This window comes from Octopus bimaculoides, chromosome 11 (genome assembly GCF_046866305.1).
Source record: "Octopus bimaculoides isolate indiv1 chromosome 11, ASM4686630v1, whole genome shotgun sequence".
Classification (NCBI taxonomy): domain Eukaryota; kingdom Metazoa; phylum Mollusca; class Cephalopoda; order Octopoda; family Octopodidae; genus Octopus; species Octopus bimaculoides.
In genome coordinates, this window is record NC_142938.1 from 67,857,554 (window position 1) to 67,873,920 (window position 16,367).

General features: G+C 39.1%; 1 protein-coding gene across 1 annotated transcript in view; it reads right to left on the bottom strand.

Annotated features, from left to right (window-relative positions):
* LOC106870967 (calmodulin-lysine N-methyltransferase) overlaps window positions 1–16,367 on the bottom strand; it is a 105,460-nt gene that overhangs the window by 17,728 nt on the left and 71,365 nt on the right. Inside the window, exons 3-8 of the mRNA XM_014917214.3 lie at window positions 15,986–16,047; window positions 11,856–11,916; window positions 10,071–10,125; window positions 5,359–5,422; window positions 2,404–2,470; window positions 380–454 (exon numbers count right to left, since the gene is read on the bottom strand). Of these exons, the coding sequence (XP_014772700.1) occupies window positions 380–454; window positions 2,404–2,470; window positions 5,359–5,422; window positions 10,071–10,125; window positions 11,856–11,916; window positions 15,986–16,047 (384 nt within the window). The remainder of the gene's footprint in view (window positions 1–379; window positions 455–2,403; window positions 2,471–5,358; window positions 5,423–10,070; window positions 10,126–11,855; window positions 11,917–15,985; window positions 16,048–16,367) is intronic.

The window sequence follows — 16,367 nt, forward strand, 5'->3', positions numbered from 1 at the left end:
AGAAGCTAAAATTTCATTATAATTTAATAAAATTGAGAATAGGCTTGTAGTGAGAAGAAAAACAATCTAATCTATGACACTATGACAACGCCATCCATGATTATGTCGTATTAGATTTTCGCAACGAAGAATAAGAGAAAGAGATCTTTAATAAAGAATTGCTAAATGCATGTACAGTAACACAGACAAAATTTACGTAACAACACTGCATAAAGACCGAAGGAAAACTGTCCAGAGATGACATATAGATGGAAAATAATTTGTAAAGTAAAATCTAAAACAATCAACGTGAGAAAACTTATGAGCTAATAAAAAAAAAAACTGCTCTTACTGAAATATTGTCGGTTGGAGATTACAGTTTAGATTTGGAAGAACTTACCAGTCAGCACAGAGAATATAATTAAATTTCTCAGGGCATTTTAAGCTGTCTAAATCATTGTTCCACCGTAAAGATCTGTAACAATAAATAAATAAATAAAGTGTAAAAAATCATTGTTTTAGTTTGGGACTAACGTGAATTATCTCCCCTCGCATAACTAACCATGTAAGCAAAGTGATAGTAATTAGCACGATTCAAATTTCATTAAAAATTTCAATTAATGATTTATAAATTTCCGTGTGGGACAAAAATATATTTATTTCTTTATTGCCCACAGGGGGCTAAACATAGAGGAGACAAACAAGGACAGACAAAGGGATTAAGTCGATTGCATCGACTCCAGTCCGTAACTGCTACTTATTTAATCGACCCCGAAAGGATGAAAGGCAAAGTCGACCTCGGCGGAATTTGAACGCAGAACGTAACAGCAGATGGAATACGGCTGAACATTTCGTCCGGCGTATTAACGATTCTATAAAACTCATCCGTGGTTTAAATTTAAAACTAAATTCTCAAAATAAATTTGTACATTTTCATAAATTTAAATAAAACAGTTTAAGAACGCAAGATAACGCTAATAATATAGCCTGAACAGGATAAGCTATCCCTATTTTGCAGAAAAAAAGTGTAGGCGGCCACGAGTGAGATTTTAAAATCACTTCTGTAACTTTCTAAGACATCTCAACGCTTCTAAAAGCAAACTTCGTTTGTTTATTTACGTTTGTCGTAATTTGAATTTAGTTTAAGAACTGTTTAAATATTGATGTTAGTTACCTCCCTTGCGCATGAAATGAAACCTTTTACATTCTTTTTAAATTTAAAATCCGTAACCAATATGTTTAACTTTAGCCTTTTATTTAACTCTTTAGAATTTAAACCGGCCATATTTGTCCCAAATATTCTACTTGGTTTATGTTCAAACCAGCCAGATCTGACCTCTCACACTTACCCAACAACGTCGTTGTAACAATAAACAATCACATCACTGAAATCTCAAAGCTTCGAGATAATCCGTGATTAATTCAAAACAGAGTAGATAAATGAGTATTACATTTGGCAGAGAAATCTGAATGCTTAATGGTTAAATATAGAATTTAACAACCCAACTTTCTGACCTTACCCCACCCCTTTCCATTCCCACCCTCTCGTAGTCTTTCCATCTTTTCTTTTTTTTCTTTGTTTCTTATGGCCACATCCAGGATGTTACACCTGGAGTGAGAGAGGGTTACACCAACATAGGGCTGGTACTTTATTTACCAACCCCCAAAAGGATGAAAAGCAATGTTGACCTCAGCTAGATTTGAACTCAGGGCATAGAGAACCAGAATGAATATTGATTTCAAATTTTAGCACAAGGCCAGCAATTTTGGCAGAGCAAGTACGTCGATTTCTTCGACCCTCTAATTACTCTGCCATTGACCATCTTTATCAAAACTATATCATCATCATCATCATCATTGCTGTCGTCATCTTAATGTCCAATTTTCCATGCTTGCATGGCTCCTTTGGAGTTTATTGAAGCAGATTTTCTGTGGGCAGATATATAGGATCTGTTCAGTTTGGCTCACAGATTTTTAATTCATTTTTTTTTTTTAACTAAACAGCTTGAAACTTCGTATACTGGTGGAATGTCTCAGGCAGAACAGGTTTACTTTGAACATTTTTGACAAAATTTGGTATTTTAGAAGTTATTTCATGTGAAAGTTGAACATTTTTGACAAAATTTGGTATTTTAGAAGTTATTTCATGTTAAAGTTGTCGTATTTAGGTAATTTAAACAAACTGTTTTAGTTACAAAAAAAAAAATCAATTAAAAGATCGGTGAGCCAAACTGAAAAGATCCGATATATAAAGTGTATCATCAATCCAGGCTAACAAAACAGTGATGTCAGCCAGCCTCATGGCAAGAGCCAGCTTATCATTTATCCCATAATCAAAATACAGAAATTTAATACAGCAGGCTGTGTAATATAATGTCAGGTTTAGTGGGAAAAGCTGAATTTCTACATAAAATACAAGATTACCTGGCGTAGACTTCTGTGCCACCAAATATATTTCTTTTCTGATTATTCTTCACAATATGCCGAACATCTAAAATAGAAGCCAGAAACCCAATGAACCAACATTAGAAAAGAAAAGGAAGATATAATACGATAATTATGATTCTCAGTACTGGAATAAGGTTACATTATTTAAGGAGGTGGAGGTAGGAAGGGGGATGAGGGATACAGGGGGTTCAGAAGGGGTACAGGAGGGGTGGCAAGAAAGGGACAGAAAGGGGACAAGAGGAGGGACAGGAGAAGGTGTTTTTATCCTTTGTCGTTCACCTTTAAAAAAAGGACATATTAGTCAATGTTACCCAGAATACACTATCTTTTCATCATTTACTTGTTTCAGTTATTGGACTGTGGCCATGCTAGGGCACCACCTTCAAGGGCTTAGCTGAACAAGTCGATCCTAATACTTATTTTTAAAGTCTTGTACTTGTGTTATGGGGATGTAAACAAACTAACATCAGTTGTCAAGTAATGTTAGTAGTGAGAGGGACAAGCTCAAGCATAAAGGTATACACATATACAAACATCATTACCATCCATTATTAACTTAGGGGAAACATTATAAAAATAAATAAATGCGCCCTTTTAAAGTTTAGCCAGGCTCATGGGCCTGGTTTCCCGGTTTCAATAGCATATGCATTCCCCAGCTGGATGGGACACCAGTCCATCGCAGCATTACTCATTTTTGCCAGCTGAGTGGACTGGAGCAACGTGAAATGAAGTGTTTTGCTCAAGAACACAACGCGTCGCCCAGTCCAGGAATCGAAACCACAATCTTACAATCATGGTGCTGACACCCTAACCACTATGCCACGCGCCTCCACAGGGAAACATTATACTTTCACTTTTTTTTACTGGTTCTAACTTGTTGGCTGTGTCCATGCTGTGGATATTGTTGAGATATCATAGCTCTTTGTTCACAGCCTTTATTTCTGTGAACCCACTGACTGTATGTAGCCTTCAATTGTCTTCCTTCCAGCTACAAAGCCATAACATTTCAAACTGAACATTAACCACAGATGACATACATACATACATACAGACAGACAGACAGAGACACACTGGTGCACACACACACACACACACACACACACACACACACACAGAACTAAGCAGGGTCCAGTGAGGTGTGACTGTAATAATTAACTCCTTTCCTAGCTGACTAGGGCCTAATGAGATGTAACATAGATATTTAATGTCTATTTCCGCTCAGCAAAATCTATTGATGTGTGACATATATAAAACCCTCCTACTAACAGAATAGGCTTTAATGAAGTGTGACAGATGCATTGAAGAACACCAGGGTCTTACATATGTAATATACCTAGATAAAAATCTTTGATCATCCGAGCATATCCAAACAGGTATAGCTGCTGTGGTAATAAGTTTGCTTCCCAACCACATGGTTCTGGGTTCAAACTCACTGCATGGTACCTTGGGCAAGTGTCTTCTACTATAGCTCTGGGCCAACCAAAGCCTTGTGAATGGATTTGGTAGACGGAAACTGTAAGAAGCTTGTCACACACGCACGCACGCACGCACGCACACACACACACACACACACACACACACACACACACTCGCACACACACACACACACACACACACACACACACATACACATATATGCATGTATATATTTATGTGTGTGCGCCATTGTGTTTGTATTTGTCTTGCACCACTGTTTGACAACTGATGTTGGTTTGTTTACATCCTGGTAACTTAGCAGTTCAGCAAAACTGGCCGACAGAATAAGTACCAGGCTTATGAAAACAAGTACTACAGCTGAATTGTTTGATTGAACCCTTCAAGGCAGTGCCCTAGCATGGCTGCTGTCCAATGATTGAAACAAGAAAAAGATAGCAGATATGTTGACAAAAATTCTCTTTAGGTAAACAACAAACAAGGGAGATGACTCCTACAAGAACTTCTGGACATGCGTGAACAAGTTAAGAACTGCTGGTAGAGTTGTTAGCACGCCAAACGAAATGCTTAGCGATATTTTGCCCATTGCTACATTCTGAGTTCAAATTCCACCGGGGTTGACTTTGCCTTTCATCCTTTTGGGGGATCAATTAAATAAGTACCTGTTACACACTGGGGTCGATGCAATCGACTTAATCTCTTGCCCCAAATTTGAGGCTTTGTGCTTCCAGTAGAAATAACTTTAGCTCACTCTCTCCTTCAAATCGACGTTGCCTGAACAGGTGTACAGTGTGCCAAATGCCAGGTGTTGAAGAGACTGCAGAGTAATGTAAGATGAAGTATTTTGCTCAAGAACACAATACACCACCTGATTCAGAAATTGAAACCATGAACTTGTGATCATGAATGCAACACTCTAACCACTAGGCCATGCATTCTCACTGCATGTGTGTGTTGGCACTCCGTCGCTTACGACGTCGAGGGTTCCAGTTGATCTGATCAACAGAACAGCCTGCTCGTGAAATTAACATGCAAGTGGCTGAACACTCCACAGATACGTGTACCCTTAACATAGTTCTCGGGGATATTCAGCGTGACACAGTGTGACAAGGCTGACCCTTTGAATTACAGGCACAACAGAAACAGGAAGTAAGAGTGAGAGAAAGTTGTGGTGAAAGAGTACAGCAGGGTTCGCCACCATCCCCTGCCGGAGCCTCGTGGAGCTTTTAGGTGTTTTCGCTCAATAAACACTCACAATGCCCGGTCTGGGAATCGAAACCGCGATCCTATGACCGTGAGCTCTAACCACTGGGCCACTGCGCCTCCACTCTCACTGCATATGTACACATAAGTAAACACACACACACACACACTACTCATGTATGTATGTGTGTATGAATGTATGTATAAAGCATTTGCCAATGAAAGAGTAAGTAATGCAAAAGAAACATGAGTGAATCTGAACAAAGAAAGGCTGAAATAAAGACAAAAACTTACTTTTTATGGAGTTTTCATTGCCATCTGTAATTTCAACATAGGTGGCACTGCTTGATGCTGCTACCTGTATATGATAAATAATTGTTTTAGTTATCAATAAGCAATCACTGAATAGCTGATGTTAATGGTTGCGGTTATTGTTGTTGAAATTATTTCACATTCCTTCAGCCCACTCAGCTGTAAATGAATAACCCTTCAACAAACTGGCATTCTGTTCAGGAGTAATGTTCAGATCTTACTCTTTACTCTCTCTTTTACTCTTTTACTTGTTTCAGTCATTTGACTGCGGCCATGCTGGAGCACCACCTTCAGTCAAGCAAATCGACCCCAGGACTTATTCTTTTGTAAGCCTAGTACTTATTCTATCGGTCTCTTTTGCCGAACCGCTAAGTTACGGGCACGTAAACACACCAGCATCGGTTGCCAAGCGATGTTGGGGGGACAAACACAGATACACAACATATACACACATACACATATATATACATATACATATACATATATACGACGGGCTTCTTTCAGTTTCCGTCTACCAAATCCACTCACAAAGCTTTGGTCGGCCCGAGGCTATAGAAGACACTTGCCCAAGTTGTCATGCAGTTGGACTGAACCCAGAACCATGTGGTTGGTAAGCAAGCTACTTACCACACAGCCACTCCTGCGCCTACATGCACACATAATATACATATTATATATATATAAATATATATAATGTATATTATATATATACATCCATATTATTTCATTTCATTTAAGAAAAAGTTGTTCTATGCTAGCATGGGTTAGATGAATATATTACTGAAGCAGTGTATTACAGCTGGCTGCTCTTCCTGTTGCTAACCTTTATTTGTTTTTCAAGTGAGTAAGAGTTCTCTTATCCCATATATCTTCAAAGATGCAAAGCCAACAGATTTGTTGAGAAGGGAAAGAGAACAACATCACAGCTTCTAGCAAAACAATTTTCAGAGAAGCACAGATGCAAACAAATGCATACACACACACATGCACACATAGCCTTGTATACATACATGCAAAAATATATAGTTTTTATTAATATTGGGCAGAAGTAACAGAGTGACTCAAGGGCTGAGGGTTTCAAGTGCTGGCATTTACCAAACTAGTCGCCAAATCTGTACATACAAATATATATTGTACAGCGGGCTTCTTTCAGTTTCTGTCTATCAAGCCAACTCATCAGGCTTTGATCAGCCTGGGGCTAAATTAGAAGGCATTTGCCCAAAGTATGGCACAGTAGGTCTGATTCTGAAGCCATATGTCTTGCCTGTGCCTCCATGCAACCATATACCAATCAAGCTGAGTCTTGAGGGGAATATATTTCCCTTATGATTTCTAATAAGACCAGATCTATTCCATTCTGCAGCGTCTCTATTACTAGCATATTTTGATCATATTAGAGTTATTTCCCTTGCTTGCTGTTTTCAGATTTTAAACTTTCTTAGGAGTTTTTGTCTACTAATCACTAGGATAATTTTACTTGATCTGAATTTTACTACCCATGATATTATATATGTGGGGCCCTACCAAATTCATCCCTGCTGTACATTCTTCCTCACAAGAACTGTAGCATCACACTAGACTCCTATCCTTGGCCAAGTTTTTCTTGCAGTCATCACCTTCCAGATGGTTAAGTCGAAGATGTTAAATTGAACATCAACTGTACTCATGGGTGATGTATCTCTTCTCTAAAAAAATGTTCTCAATACATCAGTCTGTCTATCTATCTATCTATCTATCTATCTATCTATCTATCTCTTTCTCCATCTCTCAATCTCCTGCAGTAAGTTTGAACATAAACAACAACATGAAAAAAAAAAAATCAATGACACCATGTAATGAAGACAGGAAACTATTGGCTCCATGTACCAAGATTGAAGTATTGGCTCAGTGTGAGGTTGTGAAGGAAAGCAGAGTGGCAGAGATCGAGATAGATAGAGAGTGATAGAATGAGAGGGGGAAACAAAGCGACAGAAAAAGGCAAGAGAGATGAGAGACAGAGATAAAGACGGCTGTAAAAGACGGAAGAGATAGACAGAAAAAAGCAGATAAACAGAAAGGAATGAAGGAAATAAACGGAGGAGGTGAAGGACAAAGAGCAATATGGTTAATTATGCACACAGTTTATATTTCTGTGTTTAATTAATTCATTTCCATTAATTAGTGTCACAGCTTAATGCTTGATGACTTGGTAAGACTGTCATGAAGCAAAGATGCGCATATGCAGCATTTCTGAACTTTCAGTGATTCAGTTTCTGAAAGTTGGAGGGAACACTGTGTAACTGATGGGAGTTTCATTAATTTGCAGCGTGAGATCAAATCCCACTTTAGACAGACCACTCTATACAAACTGGTGCCCTATCCATAGGGATGTCACTCAACCACTTCCTGATAATTTCCAGGACACTGCAGCATCTTGTAGTCATGACAATGGCAGATAAAACAAAAGGTAAAAGACACATTCAACTTGTAGGATGTGGACATAAAAGGGTTGGAATTTTAAAATCTTTTACTGGTTTCTGTTATTGGACTGTGGCCATGCTGGGGCATCACTCTGAACACTTGTAATTAATCATGTCAACTCCAGTACTTATATCAGCCCAGTAGGTGCAGGCATGGCTGTGAAGTGGAAAAGCTGGATACCCAGTTGTATGGTCTCGGGTTCAATCCCACTGTGCAGCACCTTGTGCAAGTGTCTTCTTCTATTGCCCTGGGCTAACCAAAGCCTTGTGCGTGGATATGGATGGCAAAAACTGAAAGAAGCCTGTTGTATAAATATGCATATGTGCATGTGTGTGTGTGTGTGTGTGTGTGTGTGTGTGTGTGCATGCACGTGCACATGTGTGCATGTATGTGTGATTGTGTATACCTTTGTCTTGGCGTCACAAGATGGTTGTAAATGAGGATCAGTCACGCAAGTGATGTTACTCACTTCTAGTCTTCTGTGAAATACACATCTGACCATAGGGTAAATATTACCTTGCTTGGAAACAGGTGAGGGTTGGTGACAGGAAGGGCATTCAGCTGTAGAAAATGCAACTCAACAAATTCTACCTGACCCATGCAAACATGAAAGTGGATGTTAAATGATAATAATGATGTCAATGATGATGTATACGTATTTAACACTTGAGGCACATGGTCTAGTGGTTAAGATGTTGGGCTCACTATCATAAGATCATGGGATCAATTCCTGAACTGGACAATGTATTGTGTCCTTGAGCAGGGGGCATCATTTCAGGCTGCTCCAATATACTCAACTGAAAATGAGTCCCAGCACAACTGCTGGTGCAGCTCTTTCTGCCTCCAGATGTCACATCCTTGACATTCCACTGAGTCAAGAATTGGAGGGCCAAGAGTATGTCTATGTCTGCTTGGGACTACATAAGAACCTAAAACAATGAGTAAAAGTATGATAGAAGCTGCCAAGTTATACTCGTCTGCAAATGGAAGCTAAGCTTTTCCTTCATTTTATTTCATCGTCATTATCGCCTTCCTGGCACTTGTGCCAGTGGCACGTGAAAAGACATTCGAGTGAGTTCGTTGCCAGTACCACTGGACTGGCTCCTGTGCAGGTGGCACGTAAAATACACCATTTCGAGCATGGCCGTTGCCAGTACCGCCTGACTGGCCATCGTGCCGGTGGCACGTAAAAGCGCCCACTACACTCTCTGAGTGGTTGGCGTTAGGAAGAGCATCCAGCTGTTGAAACTCATCCAAATCAGATTGGAGCCTGGTGTAGCCACCTGGTTTCACCAGTCCTCAGTCAAATCGTCCAACCCATGCTAGCATGGAAAGCGGACGTTAAACGACGACGATGATGATGATGATGATGATTATCATTTAGCATCCATGTTCTCTGCTGGAATGGGCTGGACTGTCATTTATCATTTATTAGTAATTTACTTTACTAATTTCTATTCACTGAATGGCTAAGTTATCTTTCAATTAAAGGAGACACAAAAGTGGTGAGCTGGCCAAATCGTTAGCATGCCTGGCAAAATGCTTAGCAGCATGCCATCCATCTTTATGTTCTGAGTTCAAATTCCACCAAAGTCAAATTTTATCCTTTCGGGGGTCCTTAAAAATAAGTACCAGTTGAGCACTGGAGTCAATGTAATTGACTTACCACTCCCCGCGAAATTGCTGGCCTTGTACCAAAATCCGAAACCAATGAAAGGGGACACAACTCAACACATCCCTTTTACACCTGTCTATCATCATTGTCATCATCGTCATTTAATGTCCGCTTTCCATGCTAGCATGGGTTGGACGATTTGACTGAGGACTGGTGAAACCAGGTGGCTACACCAGGCTCCAATCTGATTTGGCAGAGTTTCTACAGCTGGATGCCCTTCCTAACGCCAACCACTCTGGAGAGTGTAGTGGGTGCTTTTTACGTGCCAATGGCACGAAGGCCAGTCAGGCGGTACTGGCAACGGCCACGCTCAAAATGGTGTATATGTATATATATTTATATGATGAGTTTCTATAATGTTTCTACCTTCTAAATTCCACTTACAAAGTAATAATCAACTTGAGACTATGGCAGAAGACACCGACTCAAAGTGCTATGCAGTAGAATTGAACTCTGGACCATAACCAAACTTCATAACCTCATGGTATGTTCCTGAAGGCATCAGTAAATAAAACAAACACCAAAAAATTTTTAAAAGAAAAGAAAAATGGTTACTTACACAGATTCCTGCAAGACATGTCATTCCACCACCAAGTTCACAGATCCTTTTGCCACTGAAGAAAATAAAATATGAATATATTTTTAGGACAACAAATTAATATTTACCTTTGAAGCATGATTAGACTAATTACATTTTAAAAGGATTGATAACTCAGGTAATTACAACTTGAAATTCATAAAAAACAACAACAAAGAAAACTATTTTTCCCAGGGCCCTAGGGGTCATAACTGAATGCACTGGCTAGGGTATCTGGCTCATGATCATGAGGTTGAGTTCAATTCCTGGTGGTGCATTGTATTCTTAAGCAAGACGCTTTATATTGCATTGCTCCAGTCCACTCAGCCGGCAAAAATGAGTGGTACCTGTATTTCAAAAGCCCAGCTTTGTCACATTCTGTGTCACGTTGAATCTCCCAGAAAACTATTTTAACAATGTGTGTGTCTGAGGACTGCTCGGCCATTTGCAAGTTAATTTCACGAACAGGTTGTTCTGTTCAACTGGAACCTTAGTTGTTATAACCAATGGAGTGTTAGTTCTAGGAATCATAAGGCCAAAACTTAACCTGGTTTCCATGATGTATATGTTGTTGTTGTTGGCACTCCGTCGCTTACGACGTCAAGGTTCCAGTTGATCCAATCAATGGAATAGCCTGCTCATGAAATTAACGTGCAAGTGGTTGAGCACTCCACAGACACGTGTACCCTTAACGTAGTTCTTGGGGATATTCAGCGTGACACTGTGTGACAAGGCTGGCCCTTTGAAATACAGGTACAACAGAAACAGGAAGAAAGAATGAGAGAAAGTTGTGGTGAAAGAGTACAGCAGGGTTCGCCACTATCCCCTGCCGGAGCCTCGTGGAGCTTTTAGGTGTTTTCACTCAATAAACACTCACAACGCCCGATCTGGGAATCGAAACCATGATCCTATGACCGGGAGTTCGCTGCCCTAACCACTGGGCCATTGCGCCTCCACTCCATGATGTATAAGTGACTGAGAATATGAAAGTCCACTTTGAATGGGACACCCATCTGTTGTAGGGTCGACTTCCCAGCTATTGGTGGAAATCACTTACAGCTAAGCAGATTGGAGCGATGTGAAATAAAGGCAATTTTTGCTCCAAGAAGTACTGTTGCTCACACTTTTACAAAGAACATAAGATGAAAGACAAATTTAACCTCAGTGGAATTTGAACTCAAAACATAAAACTGGAAGATATGTAGCTAAGTATTTTATCTGATACACTAACAATTCTGCCAGCTCACCACTTTTCAAAGACCCTAAGCTGTTCTTATTTAGATCCGATATCAGCACTTACCAAAGGTGTTTGAACTATGATTAACACACCTTCATTTTTAGAGACGGTGTATCTAGAGCTACATTATTCAATATGTCATTCCTCTTTCTTTTTCAAGCAAGGGTTAATATGAGAAAGATTAACTGCTGTTTCTAACAAGCAGACTGCATACATATAGGCTCCTTGTTTGGTCTGAGAACATGAGCTGTTATCATTTAACTCCAAGTCAGCTCTTATTGATCAGATTAAATGCATTCTGAGTGTAACCAACTTCTCTTTTATTTAATACTTCTACAAAATTATTTAATGTGTCCTACCTGTTTTAAGAAAGTAGACTGTGATATGAAAAATACTTAGGTTCTATTTCTAGCAGATCAAGTGACTATGTGAAGACTCTCTTGTTAGTTTGCAAGGATACAAGTGAAATGGCTTATTGTCATATTTCTTGTGTAATTGTAACTTATTAGAATCTTGTCTGGCATTCTTACCTGAACATACTGCGGTGCTTTAAACAGTAATAAGCAAGAACTTCCTCTGATGGCCAAATACCTAGGAAAGGAAAATAGCAAAAAATTCTTTAAAACAAAATTCTAGGTTTGAATTAGGTTTCTGAAGATTTTAACATGTTTTGCAGTAAATCTCAAGCTGGAATTTAAACAAATCTATATATGCAAGTTTAATTAAAATTAAAATTAAAAATACATACATACATACATAAGGAGTTTGCTTCCCAATCACATGATTCTGGGTTCAGTCCCACTGTATGGCAATTTGGACAAATGTCTTCTAATATAGCCCTATATATAGGCTGACCAAAACCTTGTGAGTGGATTTGGTAGATGAAAACTGAAAGAAGCCCATCGTATATATACATGTATGTGTGTGTGTGTGTGTGTATATATATATATATATATATATATATATATATATATATATAATACATTTCTAAATCTCTCAGAGAGATTTATGCAGTAGTGATGCAACAAAGTAGCTGTATGCTGTCAACTTAATGTGAGTCCCCTGAAAGGAATAATACTACTGCTATTTAGCCCTAGGAAGCAGCACTGCTTCCTGTTGGCCTTGACACATTTCCTGTGTCCTTATGTTTACAAGGGGGAGACTGATGACGAGCAAAGACTCAGAAGCATGTCTCTGGATGCAGGCTTAGCTAAGTGAAGATGCTTGTCTCCCCCTTGTAAACATAAGGACACAGGAAATGTGTCAAGGCCGACAGGAAGCGGTGCTGCTTCCTAGGGCTAAATAGCAGTAGTATTATTCCCTTCATGGGACTGTCACATTAAGTTGACAGCATACAACTACTTTATGTATATATATGTATATTGTGTGAGTGTGTGTGTGTGTATGTCTATGTATCTGTGCGTCTGTGTTTGTGCCTCACCAATGCTTGACAATCAATGTTGGTGTTTAAATCCTCGTAACTTAGCAGTTCAGCAAAAGAGACCAATAGAATAAGTACCAGGCTTAAAAAATAAGTACTGGGGTCAGTTCATCTCTCTTTCTCTCTCTCTCTCTCTCTCTCTCTCTCTCATTCCTGATTTTTGGCTTTTCTGTACTCAAGAAGACCCGTACTCCACAGCAGAAGTGCTAAGGCCACTTTCCCCAGTGGAGAGCATTGGCCAGTGAGAGTCCTGTGTTGGTGCCACAAAAAAAAAAACCATTCATGCTGGTGTCATGTAAAAGCATTTGTGCAGTATCACATTAAAAGCACCCAGAACACTTAGTAACGTGGTTGGCATTAGGAAGGGTATCCAGCTATAGAAACCATGCCAAAACAGACTGGAACCTGGTGCAGCTCTCCAGTTTGCTAGCTCTGGTCAAACCATCCAACCCATGCAAGCATGGACAATGGACATTAAATGACGATGATGATGTTAATGACTTTCTACAAAGCTCAGTTGAGATACAAAATAGAATATTGCTCTTGAACGCTGCAACTGTTAGACATACAAACATTCTGTATTTCATCCAAAAGAAAGTCAAACGACTGACTGGTATGAAGTCACTTACCAACACACAACAATTGTCAGCCTATGCTCACTTTGGATTTTCTACCGTTTCTACAAAAGATTCTGGTTGTGTACCACCTCCACAAAAGCCCATCCAACATACTTGTCTTTCTTTCTCTCTTCATCCACATGAACTCCACCCCACCTCCCACCTCTAGACCCTATACTAAATGCTTTGCTCTATCCTTCTTTTCTAGAGCATCAGTTTTTTGGTAATTTCCTCCTCATTAACGTTTTGCCTCTAGTTATAAACTTAAAATTGTTCAAAATGAACATAAGTATAATCAGTTTTACCAGTCTTGGAAGGCTTGTAAAGGTTAGGAACATAGCTCCTCCCTTTTGACTAAGCCACTAAATTTCTTTTGTAATGATGATGATGACAACAACAATGGTGATGATGATGATGATGACAATGGTGGTGATGATGATGATGATAACTTATGATGCAACACAGATCTAAAATACCTCTTTAACTCATCATTACAGAAGAACATGCAGAAATAGAAATTAGATGTACCATAATGAGTCTTGGGCAAACAACCCTACCCTCTAAATTATCTTAATGGGAACTATTAAACAATTTACCAAAATTACCAAAATGTATCATAGAAATTGGTCTGTTGAATGTTGCACTAAAATTACTAAAAAAAAAAAACACCTCTGTATCTTTTGGGAACACAACAAAGATAACCACAAGGCGGTGAGCTGGCAGAAACGTTAGCACGCCGGACGAAATGCTAAGCGGTATTTCGTCTGCTGCTACGTTCTGAGTTCAAATCCCGCCGAGGTCGACTTTGCCTTTCATCCTTTCGAGGGTCGATAAATTAAGTACCAGCTACGCACTGGGGTCGATCTAATCGACTTAATCCCTTTGTCTGTCCTTGTTTGTCCCCTCTATATTTAGCCCCTTGTGGGCCCCCGCAGACAAAATGGAAAAGGCATTGCCCCGGATGATGGTGAAAGAGAAACAGTGAAACAGCCACTCTGACTCACAGAGCTTACACTTGCAGACAGCCATCTCTGCTCCAATAGCGGTGAGCAGGAATATAGTCAGGGGGTTGAGAACACTGGGTGGGTGGGTGGGGGGGGGTCCAATGCCACAGGCTTGACCACAAACCTGTCAAAGAGTGACCAATACTTTCATAGTTTGCTTTTCTCAACCTGACAAGCAGCGGAACCTGAGCTGGTAGCTGAACTCACCATGTTGCTACAGGAGGAGGTGTCACAGTATGTGGCATCCCAGATGAGGGGCCTAACACCACGAAATAGAAAAATTGTCAAACTGTCAGGTTTCTTACTGTCCCCTCTGTCTAACCCCACTGGCTCAAGCCAGGAAGGGAAGCCTGCAGCGTCTAGGCCATGCTTTATAAAATGATATTTCAGGCAAGTGATTTGATCTGAGACAGTGAGGTGAAACTAAAACAGTTACAGCATGGAAGACACATATTAGTTTCAAATTTTGGTACAAGGCCAGCAATTTCAGGAGAGCTGGGTAAGTCGATTACATCAACCCCTGTTGCTCAACTGGTACTTATTTTATCAACCCTGAAAGGATGAAAGACAAAGTCAACTTGGTGGAATTTCAACTCAGAACATAGATGGTCAAAATGCCACGAAACATTTTGTCTGGCATGTTAACACTTCTGTCAGCTTGCTGCCTTATAGAACACACATTAACCATTTAAAAACACACAAAGACTGCGAAGTTTACTTTTCATTGTGTTAACTACAACCTGGTCACTAACACGGTTCAACTGGAAATGGTTTGTAGCAAAGCATGTTCATCAGTATATCTAAATTTCAAGGTTATAAATTATGTCTTTTTATCTATGTAGGTACATTAATAAGTTAGCCGACTGTAGCTACAGCAACAACACAACAACAGCAACAGCAACAACAAAAACAACAATACTACACTACATCATACACAACACTGCTCCTCACGTCTACAGTACAGAACACCTCAGCAATAGACTACAAAATAGTATTATATTAAATAACATCCTAATACTGTACTTAACAATATATCTACACATATTTTCAGAAAAGAATATATGATTTAAAAAAAGGTGGCAAGCAGGCAGAAACGTTAGCATGCTGGGCGAAATGCTTAGTGGTACTTCGTCTGTCTTTATGTTCTGAGTTCAAATTCCACCAAGGTCGACTTTGCTTTCATCCTTTCAGGGTCGGTAAATTAAGTACCAGTTGTGTACTGAGGTCCATCTAATCGACTGACCCCCCTTCCCTCCAAATTTCAGGCCTTGTGTCTATAGCAGAAAAGAATATTTCTAGACAATACAATGCAGCACCCCAATACGATATCACACAACATACAACATCTACACTAAACTACATCTCAACAACACACTAATGCAACAACTTCTACATTATATTACACAACATTGCTTTACTAAATTTACATGACATTCCTACCCTGCATTGCACAAGACTCCTCAGCATTTTATATATCTCCGTTCAATATATAGTCACAAATACAACCACCAATATCAACACGAACAACATCAATGACATCACAACCACCACTGACAACAACAACAATACCACCAATAACAGAGACAAATCATACTTACATACGTTTCCTGTATTGTTAAACCCAAAAATACTATCAAAGGACACTTCTTTTGGTAAGAGTCTACAAATAAAGAAACATCAAAAACATGTCTGACCAATGTTAAATCATTTGTTCATTCAGTCATATTTATGCACAGAAGACATATATATATATATATATATATATATATATATATATATATATATATATATATATATGTATATGTATATATATTTGTATTACATATGCATATATATATATATATATATATATATATATATATATATATATATATATACATATATATATATTATATATATATATATATATATGTGGCCGTTGCCAGTACCGCCTGACTGGCTCCCGTAGGATTTTCGAGCGAGATCGTTGCCAGTGCCCCT